Genomic DNA, 26456 nt, shown 5'->3' with positions numbered 1-26456 from the left:
ATTGTCCACCTGCTCAGCTGCAGTATCCAGAGCTAATTATAAATAGGTGATTCACACCCAGCAAAACCATCTCCTTTGTTTCCAGCTGGAAAACTCACAGCTGAGCAAAATATTCTTCAATTTCTTAGGTTAATTTAAACATGCTTCCCGTCTTGCCTCCCTCCCGTGCCTCCCGAGCAGGACAGGTTAAGCAAAAGTCAGACAACTAAGCTGCTTGCACGTCTGAGTCCACGTCAGATTCCTGCATAAAAAGAAATCGAAATCCGAAAGTCAAGATTGGTCCCGTCCCATTTTCATCCTCTGAATTTAGGATCTGACACAGAGAAACATCATAAAGTTAGCCAGAAACAACTTGGAAGCTGGCAGTACTGAGGGCTTCTGAGATGGCAGACAGCATCATCATTTCACCTACTAGAAAGTTCTCCCATTAGCTTTAAATCTCCTTGAAAAATCCTAATCATCACTTTGGTTTTGATTCCCTTGTCAACCTCAGAGCAAGTGCACATGGCCCAGCAGCGCTGTGTGTGGTGTTACAACTATTAGGGTACAAGTGGCGATGCAGGCTGTTGATCCAAAGGCAACTGGGCAAAGGACTGCAAAGTGCTGGATGGCACCTCTTACTCATTCTCTTTTTACCTGGTTTTCATTAAAACGTGCTTGAGGAGACACCAGGGGAGAATGCTCGAAGAATATCAGCTACGATAGCTGTTTGGGAAGGAAGGAAGTTCAGGCAAGTTATTTTCTTTGCATCTGCTTATGTGTTTCCTATGACTTTATCTTTTCAGGATAAAAAGGAAAACACTTTTGCACTTACAGTTGCTGACGCAAGCCGACTATAAACTCAGTGATGTGATGCGGGAGTCGCTGCTAGAAGACCAGCTCACCCCAGTCCTCACAGAACCCCACCTCCTTGCCCTGGATCGTAGACTCCAAATCATCCTAAGGACGGTGGAGAGGTGCATAGAAGTCCACGGAGAGCAGAATGTCATAGCCATCGGCCCAGCAGAACAATCTGCCGCTGACTTTGGCCAGGCTAACTTGACAAACTAAGGGCTAGAAGAGTCAATTTTCAGAAAATACACCTGGAGCCAGCGGCAGCAGCCTCCAGAGTGCAGACCACTGCTTCCTCACTTCCACCTATTAATGCTGGAGGTCGAGTCATGAGCTCAGGAAAAAGGAAGGGCATTTCTGAAACAGCAAGTGGGATCCACTAAACGCCACCTTTACTCCTTGGTGCATTGCTTCTATCGTGAATTGTCTTGTCTGTTTTTCCCAGAGAGCGCTGGCTTCATCGAGGCCACAGACTATCTCCTGAGCACACTGGGAAATCTGGATATGGGTCAGGCTTGGAAGGTTTGGAAACCTTGTTCCCAGGAGAGGGTATTAACTTTAACAAGTTAAATAAAAGGACATCTAGTGGATCCCTAACTATCCTCCAGATCCTTATTATATCTACAGGTAAAGGATAAAACATCTGGCCTATCATAAGCAGACTAAAAATCTGCAAATGGTAACTCTCAAACTGGTTCAAATTAGACTTCACACTTTCTACTTCTATTCCAGTCCCTGGCCCAATTGGAATACAATAATCCCTACTGCCCGGCCCTAGAGTAACTTCTTTGAAATACTATTACAATAGGTAAACATAAAATAGGGATTTGCTCAAAATATCAGAAAAAGAGTGTTTCAATTTGAAGAGATTAAGCATCAACTGAAATAACATCGTGTGTCAAACTTGGCACCAGTAACAATAGAAGACATTTCGATGAAGGGAAAAGAGGGGAAAACCTCAAAGGTCGGGACAGCACCGGGACAGGCCTGGCAGGTACACAAGCCTGGAGCAAGGCAGAAAAAGGGCTGGGCCTACCACAGCCCTTGGAATCCTAGGAGTTGTGCCCCAGCTGCCCCCAAGACGAGCTAGGGGCTACCTGGAGAGGTAAGGTCTTCCAGATGCCCCTCCCCATGGCTGCTGGCTCAAAAAGGACAAAATCAGGTTTTTTATTCAAGCCTTCCTTTTTGGCAGGAATTCCTTGTCTCCTCCACCTTCTCCCTCCTGACTCACTGACACGTGAAACTCCTTTAATAGGAGGCTTTGGTTCGTACTCCGTAATAACTGAAAATACAAATGACAGGAATGTACTCATTCTATGGAGTGATTAGTCAGTTAATAAGTAAAAATGCCTGATTTCATCAGATCAACTTTTCTGATAAAGCCTAAGACTCAAATACTAGAAGTGTCAGAGGAATACAAAGGAGTTGTCACTAAACAAAGTACAAGGTCAAGAATTACAAATGTCATCCAAGATTTCTCCAGTGTGTCCAAAGATATCCCCAACAGGTAACAACGGGCACTCCTGATGCCCCTGGTACCCTCACATTACTGGCATCCTGCCCTGAATCTGCATCTCCACGGTAACATCACTACCATTCCAAGTTCTTACATGTGTGAGGTGCTTCACCCACATCACAGAATCGGCACACGGGCTTCCAGTGGTACCAAATGCAGATATAATTCCACCCTCCGATCCCTCCAGTGCGCATGGAAGAAACTAAGAGATAAACTGAGAAATATTAACTAAAATCACACAATTTAATGGTTTAGATATATTCCAAAGTGTTCTTTCCACTGTAATACAAAAACCCATCAGTATCTCACCCAATTTATGAAGTTCTATTTGTTTGCTTTAAAAAAAAAAAAAAAAAAAGAACTCTTTAACACAGGAACCTTATTCCCCGAGACTTGCTTAACTGAAGTGGCCCTACTGCAGCACAGGGCTTCCCACTTCATCACTTGTTTCTCCTATGAGGGACTAGGAAATCCCACACACAGGAATGAGAGAAAAATATTCAGGCAAAGATGTTCAAAGAATAGCACAAAATGATTTGGAACTCCCAATAGCAGAGCCTCAGGGAGGTAAGCTACAGCTCCATCTCAAACCAGCCACCTCTATGACGACCGACTGGTTTTTAAATGGCCTATATTCAAATCTACTGTACTTTACAAACTGAAAGTAATAGAATTGAATTTGACCATGGTACGTAGATTATGTACCTTATTACTCACTTATCTTTAACATTTCATTTTTACCTAATAACAAAATTAAGACTCTCACTTGTCAAAAATATCAGAAAACAAAACATTCCATTCTCATAACTATCAAATCCTTCCAACTTGTTCATTTTGAACCATTGCTCAATTTCCCATGAAATAAAAATTGTCCTGATTCTATGTGAAAACTTTTGTTACTACTGACAGAAAACTAAAAACTGAAAGGGAACCGTACAGTATATAAATTGGTGGAGAGACGGTTTTGGAGGAATTAGTTTTAGCCTTCCTAAAAATCAGGACAACTTGAGTTTGAACACTGGAAAAACTGGCAATTCTCTTTTCAGTGGTAGTTTTCTGTTCTTTAGTCACCATGAACACTGAATTGGCAAATACTGAATCACTGCTCCTAGGGGAAATGTATGGTTTAGGTTCCTGGGAATCTCTGGTCACATTTTCATCAACTGATGAGTATATAGTCTTATTTTATGTGTGTTATGTGTTAAAGACACCTTATTTTATATTCATTCATTAACACTGCACTCATGGCCAACAGCATTGTAACTCATGCCTGAATGAAGCTTACCTAATATGTGTATTTTTTACATAAGGCGTATCAAATCCTTCTCACACTTAGGAACACTAGTCAGCACTTCAGCACTACATGTGTAAAATCACCAACAAAAATGCAAAAAATGTGACACTAAAAAGACTAAGAAAAGGACACTTACTCATAGTATGAGAGCTGAAACAGGAAGGCTAAGCATCCGCTTGTTCAACATCATTTGCAAACATCCATGTTGGGAGGCTCACATTTTTTCCTGCTCTGCTCATGTCTGCAAAAGCACTGCAACTATTGATTTTGGGGCTACAAATAAGTTTTAGTAAGTAGGCAAATTTGCAAATACAGAATCCATAAATGAGGATCAACTGTTCACTCGTTTGAGATTACCAAAGATAAAGAGGCTCTCCATCTAGTGGCAGACTTTAAAATCACACAGCTACTAAGCAAAATTGGCAGAACTTTCTTTCACAAAATGAAAAAGCCATACTAGGCAGTTTTGATTTTAGGTGGGGACAAGATGAAGTCACAGCTCTGAACTGATGTCAAGAAATAAATTTTAACTGTGTATGTACACAACATTGCTGGTTTCTATGTAAAAATCCCATAGCATGAGAAGGGAGAGATTTAAGGTTCCCCCTTTTAAATTCACACAGTTACAGCCTTTATTGGTAGCTTTGGGGACAAATTAAATGGAACAATCTAGCCACTTCTCCTCCATACTGTTTTAATCCATCTAAAAACACAAGTATTTTATACAAGTATTTATTTTACTGCCAGGGCCTAACATAAGCATAAAAAGAGTTCAGCTATTAACTTGTGTTAGAGATAAAAAAAGTACTAAGAAAACTGGCATGCTACTTCAGGTTTTAAATGTCAACATTTAAGTCATTAAAAAATAACAAATGAGTCTATATGGGCTACTATTTAGAGGAAGAATTAAACTATAACCAGGACAGTCAACCCACAAAAATTTTCTTTGGTTATATTTTGTTGTTACTCTAAAGGTTTCAACTCCAGCAGGTTGGGGGAAGGGATTACTGAAGCTGGACAAGTTGCACATGTTAAAGAATTTTCTTCTAGCATATAACATATCTCCAACTTCAGTGGATGTGAAGAAATACCAATATATCTATGAATACAACTTGATCATCTCACTGCTCAGAAACCTAAGGAAAAAGCATCAGAAATAAGACTTCATATGCACAAATAGAAAAGTATCCCTAAGTAGCTAAATGCATACTAAATTTAAAACAAAGAGTATGCTAATCCAGAAACGAGGTTTCCCCATTACATCTGGGAAAGTCCCAAGGCCACAGAGCCAATCTGTCTTCAATAAAAAGGAAATATTTTGCTTTTGATTGAATCTTTTCCTCCCATGTCTCGATAGATAAATCTACTACATCTCAATTACCCTTTTAATAAGGTTTTGAGATCCATTCTTTGACAAACTGAAAAGCATTAAAAATTAACATATTACTCTTTCAAAACAGTGATCCTGTAATACACTTTCCCTTTTCATTCTTGCCCACCAGAGTAAGACACTTGAGGAAGGATAAAGGGAGAAAAGAAGAAAAGGAGAAAGGAAAGAAAAACTGATTCATTTAAGAATTTAAATTATTTCATCTCTTTTTATTACTTGACCTACCATTAAGACAATCTATAACTAAAAAGAATAGAGTATATTAGCACACACAGTATAATCAGACTGGTAACCTGGAAACAGTACAAAATGGTCCTTTGGCCATCTATACTTTCTAGAGCACATCTCATGAATTCACTTACCAAGCCCAAAAATAATGACTTCTAAAGCCCTGACTATCAACTAAGACAAATTATGCCAATTGTGATTTCTCACATATACTTAGATTGCACAAAGATAAAGCTTTAAATGTGACAATTTTTAAATTTAGACTTATCTTAAAATTTCTTAGATTAAAAACTACAAAAGGGAGTTAAACAGCAAGCCAAATCATTTGAGTAAAACTCATTTAGAAAGCATTATATGTATCTAAATATACATGAATATGATTATATACATATATGAAACTGTGCAATTTTATGGCATTCTAAGTAATTTATTTAAGTACATTTTTGGCATTTAAACAAAGATCAAATCAAGCTTTAGCTTATCAGAACATAATTTTTATTTTTAATGTTTTAAATATAAAAAAGGTAGCTAAACACAAAGTACAGATCAGAAAACCCTCAATGAATATAGATTATTTTGGAAATGAAATTTGTATCAAGGTGGCTTACTACCCCATGCTAAAATGTAAATAAAACCTCTTTCCCAGATTTATGCTTTAAACTTAGTAACAACCTAAAAGCTTTTCAAATCTATGAAAAAAAAATCTACCATGACCGATTTAAATTACCTGGGAAAGGGTAAGAGAGGGGATCAATAATCAGAGCCAGATGCACACAGATGGAAAATGCTTGCGGTCACTCCCAATATAATCCTACGTTATATATAAATCACAATGAAAATAAAAGTGCCTACATTACAGAACTGTGAAATTTTGTTTAAAAAAAACAATAATAAAAATAAACCATTGGGTATCATTGGAATAATGTAACACATAAGGCTGGAAAATACTGAAATACAGTTAAGACTCAAAACACAAGTTTACTTTAAAAAAAAGTCTGCCAGAGAAATAAATGCTAGATAGGAAAGCAGGACTTCCAGCAGGATGGCCTTTTAGAACAATTTGAAACAACACACTTACATCCTACCCCACCCCCAACCCACCAGAAATTCTAGTTGACATAAAAAGGAGGAAAAAAAGGCTAAACCGAAGTAAAAACATTTCTTCCCAAATCTCACATCCCAGTGAATTTAGTGGGGAAAAATTCCGCACACTGAAGTTTGTCTACCTGACATTTCTCCCTTTAGCAAAATCATCTTCATTTCTCTGTTATGACATTTATCCCATTTATATCTAGTCTCAGCAAATCTAATCTCCTGGAATTGGAGTTTAATGAGCACAGGAGATTATACTGGTGTCAACTGAAGGTTGTACACTAACCAAAAGCTCTAAGTTAACAACCAAGAGTGTAGACTTCAAATTCTTATTCTCAATTCAGCATCTGATGATTGATATTTGGCACTAGCTGGATAAAGGTCTGATCAGAATTTGTGAGCTGGGACAGATGTAATTAAATCATAACCCAGTATTTACAGTTTATGATTTGGTTTCAAACTCAAAAGGCAGGTATAGATAGCCACACCTAAAAATATTTCAGAATTGGAGAGGAAACAATAAGATATAAACAAAACCAGGCAAATTAGCTTGGCAAACAAAAATTCTGGTTAAAAAGGAAAAAAAAACTGAACCAATCATATCCATCTTATAATTAGCAAAACTGGGCATTTTTCCACCCTTAAACTAGTTTAATTACAGGCAGATGTCTTTCTACTGTACTAAGATTTTTCTATGTCCATTTTTCCTAATCCTTAGAGCTTCATGAGAAATCATTTATTCTATAAAGAAATACAGCATATATGGCCACAGTCTAAATATGCTTATAACTGGAAAATTATGTCACTTAAAAAAAAAATCTTGCACGGTTACATCATTACTCTATGGTAATTCATTAGGTGCTGGGATCTGCCCTCACCTTAAAAAGCATGGCACTCACTGCCCAGGTGGAACACTAACACTGCACAAAGAGAAGCAGTAACAGCAAAGTCTCCATAGAGGTCTTTCTATTTATTTAAGTGTGTATGAGCATTCGGTTAATGCTCCAAATTAAAAATGGTGCAATAAAAGCAACTTTTAATATAAACAGACAAGAAGCTGCGATGCCAGTGGCCATTTGGTGCTGCAATAGGGAAAATAAAGCAGTCTGCATGAGTGAAGCATGGACTGGGGAGAGGAGAAAAGGGAGGCACAGGAGGCAGATTTCAGACAGACAGTGACACGAAACTGTTGTACTGCTGGATGTTTCGTTTGAGGATGTCTGAGCATGGGCCAAGAACACGTTCAAATCTAGGTCGGTCCAGCTTAACGCACTTCAAGGGGCCACGTGCAACCACCGTGGCAGCTCGAGGACGATTCATCAGTAGCGCAATTTCACCTAGGGAAGGGAAAAGGAGAAGGTTTTGTAAAAGCAGGCTAACTTTTTTTTTTTTTCAATACAATCTTTTTTATTAATATATCACTAACTGAAGAAAAATGGGCGTCCTTTAAATATATGTTAAGATTAGGAAACAATTAGATTTCAGAAGGAACCAAATCAGGACTGTAAAGTGTATGCCTAATGATTTCCCCTAGACACTTTCACAAAATTGCCCTTGTTTGATGAACAGAATTGAGCTGGAGCATGGTCATGATATAGAAGGTAAGCTTTCCTGAAAAGCAGGCTAACTTTTATGAAAAACATTTCCTCAAAGAGGTGCACTTCTGAGAAAGAAAACAGATACTTATTTCTCTAATAACTTAGTATAGGACAAACAACATCGGCACTTAAAAAGAAAAACTCAACTAATAGATATGAAATAAATTATTAACTGAGTAAAGATCAAAATCTCACACTATTACTCTGAAAGCCAAAAAAAAGACTGCAATTAAAAAATAAATTCAAGAGAACAAAAGACAAAATTACGAAAGACTCAATATCTCACTGAGAGGTGACTTAAAGAAAGGATTTCACTTTCCGTATTTACTGAGGGAATCCACACATACCAAAATAATCAGAAGGCCCCAATCTTCCCACTTCAACAAACTCTTCATTTTCTGACCGACGTTGTAGTACAGCAGCTGACCCCTGTAATAAAATCACCAAAAAGCTAAAAAAACAAATAATTTCAAACCCAGGGTGGCATATTAAATACTCTATACAATTTTAGCTACTCTGAAAAAAAAAAAAAGGCGGGGGGCGGGTAAGGATTCAGTGGTTATTTCAACTCATCTGTGTTCATATGACAAAAGATGACTGAAAAATTAGTCACTACATAAGCTTGCTGGTTAACTAGCATCTCCTGCTAGCAAGGTTCTTCTTATCAAGCTAAGGTACTAAAAGAGTGCAGACTTGAGTTAACAAACTACAGACCAAGGGCCAAATCCAAGCTTGCTGCCTGCTCTATAAAGAAAATGTTATTTGGAATACCACAACCATTCATTTATCTATTGTCAGTGACTGCTTCTGCACTATGACAACAGAGCTGAGTGTTTGCAACAAAAATCTATGGCCCACAAAGCTTAACTTATTTACCACCTGGCCCTTGGTTTCAATAAAACCAATTAGCAACTATGGAGCCACAGTCACAGAAATTTACTATCTGGATATGCTTGGCAGGCAAGAGTATCTGCTATACATTTCCATAGATTGTGAAAATATAAAACACAGTAACTTTTAGAATTTTTTTTTTTTTTTTTTTTTTTTGAGACAGAGTCTCACTCTGTTGCCCAGGCTAGAGTGAGTGCCGTGGCGTCAGCCTAGCTCACAGCAACCTCAAACTCCTCAGCTCAAGTGATCCTCCTGTCTCAGCCTCCCAAGTGGCTGGGACTACAGGCATGCGCCACCATGCCCGGCTAATTTTTTCTATATATATTTTTAGCTGTCCATATAATTTCTTTCTATTTTTAGTAGAGGTGGGGTCTCGCTCTTGCTCAGGCTGGTCTCCAACTCCTGAGCTCAAAGGATCCGCCCACCTCGGCCTCCCAGAGTGCTAGGATTACAGGCGTGAGCCACCGCGCCCGGCCTAGAATTTAAATAATTACCCTTGATCTTTGTTTGCCAAACAGCCCAAATATTTGCATTTCAAAAAGGATGACACAGAATCTTCACAGTTTGTTATGTTAAATGGTTGAGTTTTGTTTAGGATTTGGCTATTCATGCCTAGGACCCTTCCAGAATTCTGACTCAAACTCATTTAAAATGTAGTGGCCTGGCAGAAAACCAAACAATAGCATTTCAAGGTAAAAGATAATACTTAAGCCCACTTTTTCCCTCTTAGCAGTGTACAACTTTTTAAATTATCAAATGTTGAGTTCTTTACCTCTAAAATAATGAAGAACTCATCCCCTGGTTCTCCCTGCACCACAATCTTCTGCCCATCTTCAAACTGGACAGGTTCCAATGCATCGGCTACCGTAAGACGTTCCCACTTGTCCAAAGATTCTGAAAGAATCAAAAAAATTTCTCTACATTATTTGGTGATATTAAAACAAAGCATAAAGAGATTTAACCAAATAGCCATGCACATTCAACAATCTAGTAGTGTCTCAGATTAAACATGGTACCTGTCTTCAATTACCACTAGTCTCAGCAGGATTCTCATATTACCTGCAGACACCTTTAGATCCTTACTGCAGTAACCTAGTGGCCAGGTTAATTTATACCAACTGCACCCAGTGGCAATGGAATAAGAATATGTAATTATTAAGTATTCCTAAAGATTGCCATCAACCCAATCAAAATTTACAGTACCCAAAAGTAATAGTTTTACTATCTATATTATTCCAAAGGTTTATAGAAATAGTGTAATCTATTTAAATTCTCAGTTGAATTTATTGAGGAACCTAAGAGGAGCTAGGAAATAATTTGTATTCCCGAAGGACAAACTAACATCCAAGACACAAAACAAATGTAACCACTTCAAAGAAAGGACAAATAAGGGGGGCAGGAGTCAATTCACTGTAACAAAACAATGGCAGAAGATAGTTACCTTATAAAAATCACCATTCACCCGTTCTGAAGAACAGGGTCTAACAATATCTCCAAGTCTACATAATAAAATGTACAGGAGTATCTTCAATCAACCTGCTTTACTCTAAATTTCAAGAAACTCTGGCATTTTTTTCACAGGATGGCAGCAAATGACACTTATCTTTTCACAAAGGAAACGCATTCTTGGAAATACTCAGTTTCCTGAACCAATAAACTCAATGATGGAACAACAGAGACAGAAGTCACACAGGAAATAACTGTGAATGTGCACAGGAGAAAGGGGGACACTTTCAGCCATGCTGTCTCTTCAGGAGGAATGAATGAGTAGCACATACTTTCAGAAAGCTTCTTCCAAGCCCAGTCATTTCTAATTAATGGATTTGTCATACACTAGCAAATTCAACACACTTATTTAAAACTCACCTAAAATAGACACTTTACTAAGGAACTCCTCATACATTTTCCGCTTCCTCAATGTGCTTCCCTATAAATTAAAAGTAACAAAAGTTATAGCCCCCAAATGTGTAATTGTCACACAGCTGCGGAATAATAAATATTAAGTTTCAAATGAATTTTAAAAACAAGTCAAAGCTTGCTGCTGCTACTTCTTGATTTGTGATCATTTTTCTTCATGTTGAAGATAGTGAGCCCCTGTTCAGTTCTACAAAAAAGCTCTTAGTAACTTGCTCCTAAGAGAAACACCAGGTATATGGTCAAACAAGGTCACAGCACCACCAATTAATGAAATGTCAAATAGGCAAATAATCAGTTCTCTAAAAACAACCAAGTCATATGTGACTATAGCTGACTATTTATTCCCAGCCCAGGATCCTTCCCCACAACGCCAATCCCCCAAAGAAGTAAGGAAATAAACTGCTGCCACTTACAAACATCCTCCCTCACCCTACAAAAAAAAGGCCCAGACTTAACCCAAGTTGTCTTATACTGCAAAGTTTGTTAAATACATCTGGGGCAAAGAGGCGGGGGGAAGACACACAGTCCTCTATAACAAAACTTCCTTTCATCATAAATAGCCTTAGCCACCCCCTCCCCAAAAATATATATACCTTCATACGTATAGAGTCATGTGCTGCAAAGAAATGGGGATTCAACCTAAGAAATACTTCTTTAGGTGATTTCATCATTGTGCGAACATCACAGTGTGTACTTACACAAACCTAGATGTTATGGCCCACTACACATCTATGCTATACAGTAGAGCCTATTGCCCCTAGGCTACAAAAGTGTACAGAATAGTGTAGGCAAGTATCTGTGTATCTAAACATCTCTGAAACAGAAAAGGTACAGTAAAAATATAGTAGTATAATCTTATGGGACCACCCATTGTTTATGAAGTCCATCATTGACTGAAACATTGGTCATGATTGTATACATGTTTGTGTGTACATATATATCCCAAATATAGAAAAATTTCCAAGTACATCAGACTGCATATTTTCAACGGCCACATGAACACTACACAAATCTAAGAAAACCCTTTAAAATGACTGATGCCATTAGCCAAGACTTAAACATCCACTCTATAAATGTGTTACAAAGTTCTCAAAAAGTCTGACTGTATCACCAGAATGTTCCAATGACTTTATTATTTCTTTAATGAGAGGGGACATGACATCTGCATTACTGACAACTCACTTCCAGTTTAGGGAAGTTGATTACTTTTGAATGACCTCAAATACCTTTAGGCACTTAAAAGCAGCACCTATGAGGCTATCTGTGATGGGGAAATTAGGTAAGTCACGATGTACCTATTGGCAAATGGATAGATTTCCAAACATGAGCTGACCATTACTTACACATTTTGTTTCCCATGTTACTCCTGGCCAAACTTTTGCTGTAAAATATCACTGTCTCAAACGGTATAATGAATAATGCTAAATTGGGCTTAATGCAAAATATTCGATCATTAAAAGTAAGGAATATTCTCATTTTAATTTGGTGATGTTATTCAAACATTAGTGACACAGATTAGAATTCTAAATCACACTCCAAAAAACCATGGTCTCTTACCATAAGGATTCTTCTATAGCTGTCTCGGTCAATACCCCACAATTTCACATTTGTCTTTGCTTTGACAGTAGCTGCTCTAGGTGTTCCATAAATCAAAGCAAGTTCTCCAAAGCTCCCACCTTCCCCAACACTGGTCGCCCATTCATTGTTGACATAGACCTAAAGTACAAATGACATCAAAGAAGTGTTTTTTTCTACATCTACACACACGTAAGTGTTAAAAATCCTCAAACCTTTTGAAAAGGTCAGAATCCTAAGCTTTGTTTTAAAAAATAGAATAGAATAAAATAGAAGCATTAATAGCAATCATATACATTTAGTGTATTGTGCAGAGTTACTGAATTTTCTAATAATCCTAAAATATCATATGCTATTTTTTATCCCCATTGCATTTGGAAACAAGACTTTCAGAATTAAGAAAGCTGTATTAAGTATCATAGCTAATGGCTGGGTCTAGACTCTCCCTTACACAGCATGCATGCACTTTTTTTGTTCTGAGACAGAGTCTCACTCTGTTGCCCAGGCTAGAGTGGCGTCAGCCTAGCTCATAGCAACATCAAACTCCTGGGCTCAAGCAATCCTTCTGCCTCAACCTACCAAGTAGCTGGGACTACAGGCATGCACCACCACGCTCAGCTAATTTTTTCTATATATTTTTAGTTGTCCAGCTAATTTCTTTCTGTTCTTAGTAGAGATGGGGTCTCGTTTTTGCTCAGACTGGTCTTGAACTCCTGACCTCGAGCGATCCTCCTGCCTTGGCCTCCCAGAGTGCCAGGATTATAGGCATGAGCTACCACGCCCGGCCCATGCATGCACTTCTTAACCACTATTCCAGCAAAAGTTTTGAACTGCATGTCTGGCTACACAAATTACCTTTAAAAAGTTTCTCTGCGTCATAAAAATACTTGGCAAAAGGTAATGGTGCAATTTGACACACAAGGGCTGTAACAGCCCTTCATAAACACTATTCTTGTTGTTTAGAAGCAATAAAAATCACTACATTGACTTTTATCAACATATTTTTGCTATTATTAAATCTTACATCCATCTCTCCTTGATCAATCACGTAGAAGTTATCCCCTTCATCACCTAAAAGAGAAGAAAGTAAAAAAGTTAGAAGCATATTCCAAATGAAAGAAACAAACAGAAACTATCAAATTACTATAAAATAAAAATAAACTCATTTTATAATGGTGCTGTGAGAGCAGAGTGTGTTACAAATTAACACAATCTTTCAGGGAAAAACATCCAGCAATCTATTTTAAAAGTCATAGAACTGATCAATTTTTTTAGTAATTTCACGGTAAAGAATACCTCTGAAATAATTAACTAAAGCCACATATGTGTACAAGTTATTAATTATTATGGCATCTATAACAACACTAGAAACAACTCAAATAGTTAATAGCAAAATATCCAGTTGCCACAAAATAGGAAAATATATAGTTTATATATACCCATGAAAATGTCAATAAATAAGAAGGAAAAAAAAGAGGAAGATATCCAAAAGATTACATCCATGTTAGTCTATGTAGGCAAAAAGGTAAGAATCTATAAATGACATAGAAACTTATAAATAGATGGGCTATGTAATGAAGAACGTAGATGTTTGGTTTATTTCTAACTTGTAAAGCGGTTAATAATATAAAAGGATATATGAAATATATACGGTTCTGAAATTGCATACAACATTCAAAATAAAAATGTAAGCATTTTAACAGTAATTATAAACAAAATTGTATCAAAAATGTTAGTCCCTCAGGGAAAGTGTTCTTTTTAGCTCAGAGAATTTTCATTAAAGAAAAAAAAAAAAGAAATAGGAAAATCCAATAGTATAACAGAAGAAAAATGGGAGGATCAAAATAAAAACAAACTTCAATAAAACAAAACCAAAAAAATCCTCCAGTCTCACCTCTTCTCCCATAACGATACTGCATGCCACAGAAATAGCGGCCCTTACCTTGCTGAATAACAGTTTCTCCAGCAATGAAGGAAACTGGAAACATGGCATCAAAAATGTCACTGCAAGAGAGAGAAAGCCTCATGTTGTATTTCTCATCTCTTCTGTGCATTTGAAACATTAACCTTAAAATTAAAGCTCCCAGATTTTCAGCCCAGTTTGTCATCCAGTGAACAATTATTAAGAGACTTAAAACTTGCAATAATGATGAGAATCATTTGGGATCACATCCTTCCTGAAAAGGTATTGTAAGAAAGAACCTGTACCTACCTTCTCTCATTATCATCAAGATGTGAAAACAGCACATTCTTTTCAATAGCTTTGGCTAAAGCAGCCATTGTCTTATAATCTTTTGGTATGACCTAGAAAAGAATTGAAGGTCAAATGACAACTCCATAAGCCAAAAACATTTCATGTTTGCAACCTGCATTTCAATTACATGTCAAGCCACATTACGGTACTTAAACAAGACTGCTCTGAGTTAAATACTTTCACCACAACACACGTGTAACCATCTTTGATCCACAAAGTACTCAACAAATGCTGACTAATTAATCCCCTTGTCACAGCCAGGCCTGTTTTACAGCCTGGTACTTGGTTCCCAGTTACCTACTAAAAAAACAAACCAAAACCACCTTGACCAAGGTCATTATTCTGAGGCAAAACTAAGTATTTTATAATAATTAGTCATTTTTTACTCTGTAATCATGTACTATTAGTTTCATAAGCCTCCAGTGCCAGGACAATTCTGTTTCTCCTTAAAGGCTAATAGCATAAGTCAACATGTCAGGCTGGCTCTGAGGAAGAGATTAGGACAAATGAAGTTTGTAAGATAAAAAGTTAAAAGCTGCAACTATAGGATATCAAAAAATTGACACCATGATTCAAAAGAAAAAGGAGTACTGCCTGTTTCTTCTACTGCAAAACAAGAGACCATGGAAATGACAAACTTCCAAAATGCAATTGCTCACTAATAACCACTATTAGTTATTTCCTCTGATGGCATGCTATTACACAAACCTGTTCTCCAGTACCCAAGAACTGTACAGCACAGATTAAGTTCTCTCCTGTTTGGTATTTTATATTCAAAATAGTGCATACACTCACCAAAGGGAACTAGGTAACTACCAAGTGGGACCCAAAAATACTTCCCCAATGTTTAACTATCAAAACTACCTTTCTAACATATGAAGCAGCATCTTCCTCTGTGTAGACTTCAGCGCTGATAGCACCTCGTCGCCTCCGACCCTTAACCACTGGGTTGGGTGGAGGAGGAGAGATTTCATCCTCCCTTGAGTCTGCACGAGTGCCTGCTTTCTGCAGATTCTGAATCTGTTTTGCCTCCTCCTAAAAGAAAGTATAGGTTTGTAAAATGAGATCCTTCAGCATGTAAAGTTGGTATTCTCAGATCCAATGACAGTCTGTCTCAGTCATTTCAAAATCTCTTCTTATATTACAATGTAAGTTAAGGGGAAAAGGCCAATTCCAAATCAGAAAAAAAATAGAGAGTAAAGTTTGAAAAGAAATTCTCTCAAAAGACTGCTTCTCAGATGATAACAGATACTACACGTTATTAATGACAAAACCATTAGTATAATAAAGACACATAACATGTGAGTAAAAAATTAAATATCCATTATAATAATGTATTAACACTGATTTGTGATGCACCCAAATACAAGACAAAATCCTGGAAATCAGGTTTCTTTATGCTACTGCAGATAGCAAGAGACCTTCTCCCAAAAAGAATGTTATCCAGGAATAATAATTCAGGCACAGCAAAGTGCTTCAAGAAGATCTAGACTACGGAGTTATTTCATTAATTCAATAAGCACTTTTTGGACCTGCCATACCAAAGCCTACATTAGGCAATTAGACTATAAAAACAAACAGGAGAGGGTCTTGAGCCTGTGGAATTCACATTCTAGCCTGGATCCCAGATATATACAAATAATGAAATATCATGGTAACCATCAATTTAAATAAAATCAGGTCTAATACTTCTCCCAGCAGACCTAGAAGCATTCTTTATTATCAGGGTTTATAATTGAAGTTAGAACAAAAAGAGTTTATTTACCTGGCTTTAAAAACTACTTCTTATTCAACCAATTCATATAAAACCTGAGATAAACTATTAAACACATTTTTTCAAATCAGGAGCCTTAAAAAGAAATTCCTCTAGACCCATAGTAAAGAATGAGTTATTAAGCCTAAAGTAAAAGCAAAAAAAATAATGTGTCTTATTTTCTACCTTCTCATTCACTTGACCCATTCTCCATTATTTTTCTGAACCATCTCTCTCAAATTCTAAATGAACTTAGCATTTAATGATTGTTTTAGAAAAAAATGTGATGAAAAAAGAAATTAAAGAGATGTCCACTTTTTTTCCTGCATGGTTCTCAGCCCTGCTTTTGGCATCAAGATAAATTTAAGAACCATATATATATATATATTTGTATATATATCAAGAAAACTCTAGAACCATCACCATCAAGGTGCTGATAGTATTCATTTCTACTAGTAAGATCATGCCTGATTATTATTTTCTTCTTTTTTAGAGAGAGGGGTTATCTTTATTTTTCTCATTTCTCTACATCTTCTAATTTTCAATTAAGAAGAAACACAATGAGAAAAACATTAATACAACAAAAATAACTTTAATATTTTTGTATATATTTAATTACAAACATATGTATTTACTCCTTGACCCAGTAATCCAATAATTTTACTTCTAGGCGTTTATTCTAAGATGTGCATATGTGTGAAATGACATGTATAAAAAATTATTCATTGTATCCTTGTTTTTAAGAATGAAACACTGAAAACCAACAAAATGGTCACCAGTAGGGACGATTAAATAAGTGACAGTACATCCACACAATGGAAAGCCACATGTGATGAGGAAAAGAAACAGGAAGCTCTTTTAAATATGAATTTGTCTGTAAGTGCCCACATATTATCTCCAGAACATTGGCAGCATTCAAGGAAGGCAATGGGGTAGGAAGGACACCTCTTATTGTTACACACTTTTGTACCTGCAGAATTTTGAAATATGTAACCTATTTTAAAAAAATACATTCTTTAGAAAATTCACTTCATTTTCACTCCGGTAGTCCCAATAATCAGTAAGGTTTTCCCCTTTCGTATTAACACAGAACTATAAAACTCAAGCCTCCCCTCAGTTCAAAGTTTAAAAGTATAAATAAAAACGCAAATTCTCCCCCCAAAATTTGTTATTGATTGGCATTTCACAAAAACTTCATTAGAAATTTTACAAATAATATCTCATTTGGGACTGTACATCACTGAATTTTTAGGATAATTTTGAAATAAAAGCATTTTGATTTTAACATTGTCTCATGGATTCTAGTAAGTCTTTTTACACAGCAATTTGAATATAACCTAATCCTGACGACTCAGAGCCATGACTAAGATCTCCAATTTCTAACATGTACTATGATACATGTGTATACCCTTTCTCTTGCTGTTGTCATCCTGCTGTCAGTCTCCTTCCTCTTCAGCTCTTTAAATGAGATAATGAATACCCTAAATATCCTTACTTGATCACTACAGATTCTATGCGCGTAACAAATTATCACATGTACTCCATAAAAATGTACAAATATTATCAATAAAAAATTAAAAATTAAACTCCCATTCACTGGTTAACTATGTTCTCCACTCTCAGGTTCAAATTCTGCATTATATTCTGCATTAAATCCTGCATTATGTTCTGGACTCTTAAGTTAAAATTCTGTCCCCTCAACTTAGTAAGTTTTCACAATTATCTGTTCCCTCCTTGCCCTTGCCATTCTTCCCTGTGGGTGAAGTGTACTTCCCACCCCACTGACTTAAGGCTTGGCTATAGACTTGCTTTGGCCATGGAATGTAAGTGGACATGCCATACCATGCCCGCATGTGTGGTCTGGCTCTGCCTACCCTGAGCTTGTCCTCTCTCTGCTGTAAGAACAGCCTGCCCTATATAGTAGCTGCTCCTTCCATTCAGCCCCAGAACAAGACATGTAGAGTCAAGAAGGCAAGACAAGCTAAGCTCAGAAGAGCTGCTTATGACCGAGAAATATGGTTTGTTGTAGTAAGCTACTGAAATTTGGGGGTTATACATTGCAGTAGCACAAGCTGACGACTACACTGTATGACCAAGTTACTTAATTTCTTAGTTTTACCTGCTACCTCTGTAAAATGGTGATAATCACCTACTTCACACATTTGAAATAATGAGTATGTATGTACATAAAGTGCTTCAGACAGTACCTGGCACATAAGAGACAACTCAAAGGTCATTGCTGTTATAATTCCTCTTACCTATCAGACAGGTGAGGTTCTAAGAAATACGTGAGTAAAAAAGGACTTGAATTCCAGATGACTGTCTAAATTAAAATGCAGAAGCTTTCAATAGATCGACTGTGAAAGCTGTTTGGTAAATTTCATACAGAGTAGTTGAAAGTACCAGGAATATAACCCCAGAAACACGGGGAAAGAGGTGACAAAAATGTGACTGTATTTTCAACATACAAATTAATACTTAATATACACAAAAGTGACCTGTTAAAAAGTTGAAAAGCTAGTTATCTGAAGGTCCAGGTATCTGTATTTCACCCTGGCTGAAGGAATATATGCAAATGAACAAAGATCCTTGAATTATAACAAAAAGTGTGTTGAGTTGTGACTTTTATTACGAGGTAAAGAAGCCAACACCCATTAAATCTAAAAATCACATCTGTAAAGTAAGTATTTTAATAATTATTTCTTGTTTTCCACACTGGTTAGTCCTTAAACAGTAGTGTGGTAACTAGAGGCTTTGAAACTAGCACCACACATTCAATACTCCCTATAAAAAGATACACACTTAATGTCTCACCAACTTAATCCCCTCATTTGATGGTTTCTATTGATGTCCAAAGATGAGGGATCACCTTACAGTGACCCATTTCAGAACCAGATCTCCAGGAACGCACTTGATTTCAAAACAAGGAATAACCATGGCCTGGCTATACAGTAGTGCCATTATCTAGAAATTGCTTAAAAAAGAGAAAGCCAAAATTTCTAACATAATTCCAAGACAGCAAAGTTACATTCATAGGGACTAGTTAGTCAATTTTGTTTTTTTAATTATTCTAATCATGGTACTAAATACCAACTTTAACAGTTTTTCAAGAAAACAGTTGAAAATACCTGATCCCTGAGCTAAACATTTTTAAACCTTAATGTACAGATTCTCTTACTAATAAATTATGCTGATTAAGAAATTGTCCAAGCAAATCAGAAATGCAAATATTTCTATTATACAATTAGATAATTAATAATCATATGCCAAACAAATGTCCAATTGGTTCCTAATCATTATGGGCCACCTCAAAAAGTCACTGTACACAAGAAAATCTATAAATTTATCCCACTGATTTACAGAAGCAAATCACACAAACTACTCAAAACATTTGGTGATCTAGACTTTTTCACTGTTTTCTTGAGCAAAGTGAATTTAAGTATTGTCCTTGATACAAAATTGTCATTTTTCTTAGAAAAGCATATACCATGTATGTAGGTCACAATACCACATATATAGGATGAACAACAAAAAATAAAACTCAGATTAAATTTTTTCAAGGGGAACCAAGTCCTGACCAAAACTATAGAGGAAAATTTTGACAACCATTAATCTTGATATCTCCTCCACTCTATAGCTAAATTCATCTGAGATATACTCTACAGTAAAATGGACTTCCCTAATTCAGATTTTTTGATATATTGGTCACAAGATAGATTCAAAAGTTTCATTATACTAGTTTTAAAAGATGTGATAAGGTTTATTAAGCTTACTTGCTTTGTAAAAGAAAAGCATTAACTGCTTTCAAGTACTGCAGAATGTCTCATTTCTTCCAACTGCTATACCACTTCTGACCAGTTTTATCTGTTATAGTCAGTTTTATGTACTAATTAAAAGTTTGGAAACTGTGTGTTTGAAAATTCTTTTGTTAGCCAAGTAAACTTAACATATAGATTCATTTTCTGATAAATTCTGATTAAGAATTTTAAAATTACTACAAATTGCTTAACTGCATTTCTTATTTGAAATTCTGTTTTAGGCTTCCTATTTGGTCAGAATTGTTTTTCTTCCAAAAGATACAAATTAGTAACATTCTACAGCACTGAATTTAGCAATTGTCAAGGTCATCTTGTCATCCCCCCACATTTATTTTTACCTTCTCCAACCTCTCAAAGTATTCCCTGAGGAATGCCATAGGTCTCTCAGGTCGGGCAGTGCACAACTGCACAATAGAATCCTTGAGCAGTGCCTGAATGTTGTGCTTCTGGACATAAAGCTCACATTCCCGGAGGCTGCGCTCCTCCTCACTGCCGGCAGCGCTGCCAGATGCCATGGTTCTCTGCAAGAAAAAACACACATATGCTTGTGTAAACTATTTATAAAGCACAAATGCCAATTTGGCCTTTGACTTACTAAATTCATTAAGCAACTGGTTCATAGCGATTTTTTTCTAAGTAGATCTGGTTTTTAAACAGGGAGGTGGGGGGTAGGGAATAAAGTATGTACAGAACGAGCATTCTTCTAAGTAAGTGTTGCATTTAGTTCCTGCTGCAAGATCTGGGCTCTGTAAGCAACAGTGAAAGTCAATACCCTCAGCTCCTGAGAGGAAGTATGAGCCACTATCCCCTGCAGAGGCCGGCTGCTGAGAAGTCAAGCCCTTAAGGGAATTCCATTCAGTTCTCCCTTGCAAAAGAAATCATGATGACGTGGGAAGTGTGTAAATGGTAAACATGACAGAGAATTAAAAGGGCACACAACTCAGCACTAAGTGAAAGCAAGTAAGCACAACGAAGAATGTGTGACATTCCCTATACGTAACTTCTAACCCATGGGAGTGTCTTAACGTCACACAACAAACCAATGGAGAAAGGATCTAATTACCCAACTACGAGTATAATCAAAATTTTTTTTTAAATTTTGAAAAAAAAAATTTTAAAAAAGAAACCTCAGATGAGTTTTAAAAGCAACCTTTTTTTCTGGATTCTTTTACCAGATGCCAGCCCTAGATGATAATACAGTTAGTGGTAAAAGAGGGAAAATCCTTGGAAGGGAGGAGAGGAGAATTCCTTAACAAGTAAACTAAAAGATATGGACAGAAAATTGTCAACACATTTCCTTCATCTGGATGGGAAAACGTTAAAACACTTAAGTTTCTAATTTACATGAAGATTCAGTACATAAATTGCATTTAATGGATATTAGAGGGTTCAAACTATGGTACCTTGATGTCAAATAAAGCAAACAGAAGAATGAGCAGCTAACCTTATCCTGGACTTAAAAGCTTAGTAATTGAACAACAGGGTCATACACTGTTTTCCTTCCAACTCCTAATTAGTGAGCAATTAAGATTAGAAAATCAGAGTGTGGTCCCCTACACTCAACAACTGAGTTCAACACTAATCAGACTTTTCCAATTATAATGCATTTGAAACCACAGAGATGAAACTGTAAATGTAAAAGAAGAAATATCAGAGTAAAGAGCTATTCTGAAGTGCTACACTGTTACTCATTTTGTTTTGACAACTTTCATAATAGAGGTCAATAACATGTAGACTAACAGACCATGAGAAAGTTTGTGGCTCCATGACAAGCACAAATTAGAAGCCATGGAAAAAGAGCCATGCTGCTACTTCAAAAGTAAACATTAAAAAGAAAAAAGTTAATTTACTTTAGGGTAAATTTATACCAGCCACTTTTCCAAGTCAGGCAAATGGTATGAACTGAAAACCTACTTCAGTAGAATTTTCTGCATTTCAAATAATACAGAAGGCTCCCAAGAACAATGATTAAATCAGATCATTTTATGCTTCAAAACTTTAGTCACATTTCAGGAATGTCCACACATGTATTCAACTGATCAGAGAAATCATTTTAACACTCGATCTTTGGCTGGTAGAGATGAGAGAATTGGGCTTAAGGGGTGAAACTGGGTTTTTTTGGTTTGTTTGGAACAAGCAATATATTACAAAGACCAAAAAGATGACGCTGGTAATAAGATAGTACACAAACAGAAATGCCCCAAGATTAATGCAGTCACTATGTGAAACCCTTAACCAAATTTCATGGTCTAAATATTTTTAATCAAATACACCTGGACTAATTGTGTATTTGTATTTATTTTTAAGAGCCCAACAATTTAGCTTTCTCCCCCTAATAAAATTTAACTACTTTAAAACTTTCACTGCATTGCCTCTACACATGAGAAAACACTTAGATTCTTTCTTTTGGAATTTCAGTTATGATAGAATTATGTTTCAAACGGATTACATTCTAGGAAATATTTAAAACACTTTGAAAAACTTCCTGATTCAGACCGCACCCCCTTCGACCTGCCAAGTAACATTTCCTTGGGGTCACCTTAAGGAAGTGTTAGCTTTCCTTGCTCTGCTGAAAAGACGGATCTCTCTGGAATCTTGCAAGTAAGTCGGTTGGCACCATACATGCACTGAGCTGGAAGAATTAATAAGTACCGCGTATTTTCTAGAGGAAGAGCAGGAAAGTGCCCTTCACTTCACGTAGGCCACGGTCATGACCACAAAATGAAGAAAGGAGGCCAACCCCTCATCCTAACCTAGTTGCAAGGCCACGGCGGTGGAGAAGAGGCCTCAGGGAGAAAAAATCCGGAATGGGAAGGAGGTGAAAGGGGACAAAAGGAAATTTAGGAGACATTAAGATCATCGTAGGGGGGTGGAAGGAATTATTCCTTTAAGAGAGAAAACGACTGCTGGTAATGACAAAGAGGAGACAGAACGGAGATAAAAAGAACTGTTAGGTCTCAAGATGAGCCAGAACCGGCAGGGGATGCGATGGCGGATTCTGGCAAAATCGAGCTGCTGTCCTTCAGGAAATGGGGGAGGGCGAGCGAGGAGGCCGTGGCGTGCGGGGGCGAAGACGGCCGGGGCTGGCCGCTGAGGGCCGGGGCCCCGACCGCCGCGGAGTGGGGGGAGCGCGCGCCCGCGCGCGCGGGCGGGGGCAGCCAAGCGGTCGAGAACCCCGTGCGGAAGCGGACGTCCGAAGGCCACAGGGCCTCAGGGGTACAGACTCCGAGTCGGGGGCGCGGCCCGGGACATGAGGCCTGCGGGGAGGCGTTCGCCGGGCCGGGAGGGGAAGGGGGTGCGGCCGTCCCCCTGCAGGTCGCGCCCCGTGACGCCATCTTGGATAGGTCCAGCGCCCCCAAACGGGCGGCGAGGCGACGAAGCTCACTGCGCCGGAGCCTCTGGCCGACCCCACTCACCTGGGGACGGGTGGCGGCGGCCACGGGCGAGGGGCGAGGCTGCGTCGTGCCGAGCTCTCTCAGCCCTTCGCTTCCAGCGCTGCTCCACTCTGCGATAGCTGCTCGGCGACGGCTCCACCGGAAACGACCCGGCCACAGCCAATCAGCGCTCGGCTGTTGACGTCAATGCGCCTCGCTCTGGCCAGACCCGTCGCCTTGGCAACCTTAAAGGCGCAGCGGCCCTAGTTCCTCCGCCCCTCTTTGAAAGACCTTCACCCGTCTTCACTGTACAATGGTTGCCTTCTGCCATTATGTTCATCTTACCTTGTCCCTTATCCGCAGCCCTTTCCTCACTCCTGGCGCCTCCTTTCCCCACTCTCTCTAGCCGGGTTATTTCCTCCTACCTGTTCACCTGCCCCTCCTTACCTGTCCCTCTCTGGGTGTCTCAGGTCCCCTTTATTTCTTCTGCTCTTCGCTCCCTCTCCGCGCGGCTCCCGTGAGCTTCCCTCTTCTCCGCTCCTCTCTTCACCCCACTCTCACTCCTGCCTCCCTCGAGGCCTCCGCCTTTTCTTCCTCCCTTCACCCTTCTCCGCCCCGCGGACCCACGTGGGGCGTCTCGGATGACAGGTGGGCGACTCCGCCCCGCGGCCCCGGCAGGGAGGAGGACTCCAGGCCGGGGCGGGGAGATTCCTGCAGTTTCCAGACCCCGGAGGAGGCGGCGGCCTTGGCGAATCTGCAGCAGCTGCGATGCGGGGCCGAGCGCGGGCGGATGCCCGGGATGCCCACTTCAGGCTGCGCATCCTGTGCCCTGCCAGCGCCGCGCTGGGCTCTGGGCTCCGGCCTGCCATCCGGTCCAGGAAATCTGAGCCCTGCCAAGTCTCTGCTTGGACGATCTGGCTGCTCTCCCCTCCGGGGGTGCTGTCATCAGTGTAGGCCATACCGTCCCCTGTGTCCACAAGACACAGGAAAGGACCTTGTCAGGGTCCAAGAAGAGCCTTAAGACCTTCTGGAACCTGAAATGCCCCCATCATCACGCCTGACCACACAGGGTGAGAAGTACAGAGCGCGCAGATTGTCACAAATGCTCTGTGACCACGCAAGGAATCTCAACTGTCTGTAAAAGCTGCACTAATCAGGGGAAATTCAGAGAAAAGGCGACTTCTTTACTCTTTCAGACATTTTTGTAGATCAGACTATCTGCTGGTGGAGGAAGAAGAGAGAAGCAGAGGAGAGTTTTAAACATATAAAGTCACTAAATGAATAAAGAAGGCCCTTGGAGGACACGTATCCAAGTGTCTGGCTGGGAGCCGTTGTGGTTGCCCCATATATAGTTCTGGTACTGTATGTGTAAAGTACATAATGGATTTAACACTTAACACACAAAAAAGTAAAGTGTCTCAATAATTTTTTATTGATTCTAGGTTGAAGTGATACTATTTTGGATATATCAGGGTCAATATTAAAATTAATTTCTCCTTTGTTTTTACTTTTCTAACATAGCTATTGGAAAATTTTAAATGACATAGGTGGCTCCCATTATATTTCTTTTGGATAGCACTGCCCTACCAGGCCAACTGCTCCCCTCAATCTACCAGGCTATGATAAGGATCCTGCTCATAAGACCATTTCCTTTAGTTACGGTGATCCCCTGCTTTCTCATAGTCAGGGGAAGCATAGGCAACATGAGAAAGGCCAATTACACCTACAGCGGGGAATGTAGGTGGGAAGTTCCTCCTCTCACCAATCCCCCACATGCTCACCATTGGCTCTTCTCCAGAGATGAGCGGAATGGGGGATTAAAGACAGAGGCTCAGCCATATAGGATTTCACTCTTGTCAGTACAAAGAACGGCTGATAAACTGAACCCTAAGCTGGCAAGCAGGAGAGGGAATTCGATAGCATTGAGCATGCCTGGTCCTGTTATGGGAAGAAAACATTGCAGTCAGATAAATCTGAGTTTGGTTCAGGCTCTGCCATCTCTGGTAATTGACTTAATCTCCATGAGCCTCAGTTTCCTCAATTGTAAAAGGATAAACAGGGCTGAGTTAAAGTTAATTAGTAAAGATAATAACAGCAAACATATGTATAGCACTCATTATGTTCTAAGCATTGTTTTAAGTGTTTTCCATGTAATAATTAATTCAATCCTCATAATAACTCTATGATGTAGGTAGTGTTATTATTACAGAAAGAACATGAGACATGGAGAAGTTAAGTGACTTGCCCAAGGCCACCCAGCTAGCGTGGCTCAAACCCAGGCAGTAATCTTAACCACTCTCCTTTGCAGCCTATATATATAAAGTGCCCAGTACATTGTGGGATACATTAAATAAATGTTCGTTCACTTCCTACTTCTCTCCCTTCATAAAGAGCTGCCCAAACGACAAGGTTAAGTCTTAGTGATATTCTGTCCCACTATTAGTGTTACCTTCCTAAGGCAGTTAAGACACTAAGAATAAGGAAACAAGCAAGCTGGTGACATTGAGTTGAGTGCTTTGAGTGACAGCTGCTTTCTTGCTAAGGCCTGGCCATGTGTCCCCATTCAGCTGCATGCAGGCACCAGTCCAGCCACGGGCCGTTTCCTGTGTCAGTCGCACTCAACCTTGTTCTAGCTGCCAAATCCTCATATGCTGGGGCTTTAGAAGACAAAAAGGGAAATGGGCAGTAGATAGTTGAGCCTGGGGAGAGTTCACTGAGACAGCTGCTCTGAAAAACTCAACAGCCTCAGGGCTTTCCAAATGGTGCAAATGCTCTTCCAGTGCCACTGTGCTGCTGTGAGAATACCAACTTGTAAATCACATTTCAGAAATGACATTTGTTCCATTGTAGTTTCTGTACAGTTTCTGTTCTCCAGAGGCCTTCTGCCTTTGACCCAAAGGTTTCTTGACCTTTCCTTTGGCCTGT

General features: G+C 38.8%; 2 protein-coding genes across 3 annotated transcripts in view; one reads left to right on the top strand and one right to left on the bottom strand.

Moving 5' to 3' along the window:
* The window catches only part of FAM20A (FAM20A golgi associated secretory pathway pseudokinase), a 54978-nt gene extending 52047 nt beyond the window's left edge, over positions 1 to 2931 (top strand). Inside the window, exon 11 of the mRNA XM_069482803.1 lies at positions 786 to 2931. Coding sequence (XP_069338904.1) covers positions 786 to 1050 — 265 coding nt within the window. The 3' untranslated portion in view covers positions 1051 to 2931. The remainder of the gene's footprint in view (positions 1 to 785) is intronic.
* Positions 2932 to 4581: 1650 nt separating this feature from the next.
* Positions 4582 to 24113, bottom strand: PRKAR1A (protein kinase cAMP-dependent type I regulatory subunit alpha). 2 transcript variants are annotated; one of them, XM_069482802.1, is made up of 11 exons: positions 23979 to 24113; positions 20496 to 20678; positions 15451 to 15621; positions 14545 to 14636; positions 14275 to 14336; positions 13357 to 13403; positions 12315 to 12473; positions 10707 to 10767; positions 9613 to 9734; positions 8297 to 8378; positions 4582 to 7688 (listed from the first exon to the last, which is right to left on the bottom strand). In XM_069482802.1, exons 2-11 carry the CDS (start codon positions 20670 to 20672, stop codon positions 7516 to 7518), a joined length of 1146 nt encoding a protein of 381 aa, XP_069338903.1. In that variant the 5' UTR covers positions 20673 to 20678; positions 23979 to 24113; the 3' UTR covers positions 4582 to 7515. The 2 variants fall into 2 exon arrangements, with proteins under 2 accessions (XP_069338903.1, XP_069338902.1); XM_069482801.1 differs by lacking the exon at positions 23979 to 24113 and adding an exon at positions 23574 to 23689.
* Between the last annotated feature and the right edge of the window lie 2343 nt (positions 24114 to 26456).

This window comes from Eulemur rufifrons, chromosome 9, assembly GCF_041146395.1.
Source record: "Eulemur rufifrons isolate Redbay chromosome 9, OSU_ERuf_1, whole genome shotgun sequence".
NCBI classification, from domain to species: domain Eukaryota; kingdom Metazoa; phylum Chordata; class Mammalia; order Primates; family Lemuridae; genus Eulemur; species Eulemur rufifrons.
This window is presented reverse-complemented; position numbering and strand designations above follow the sequence as displayed.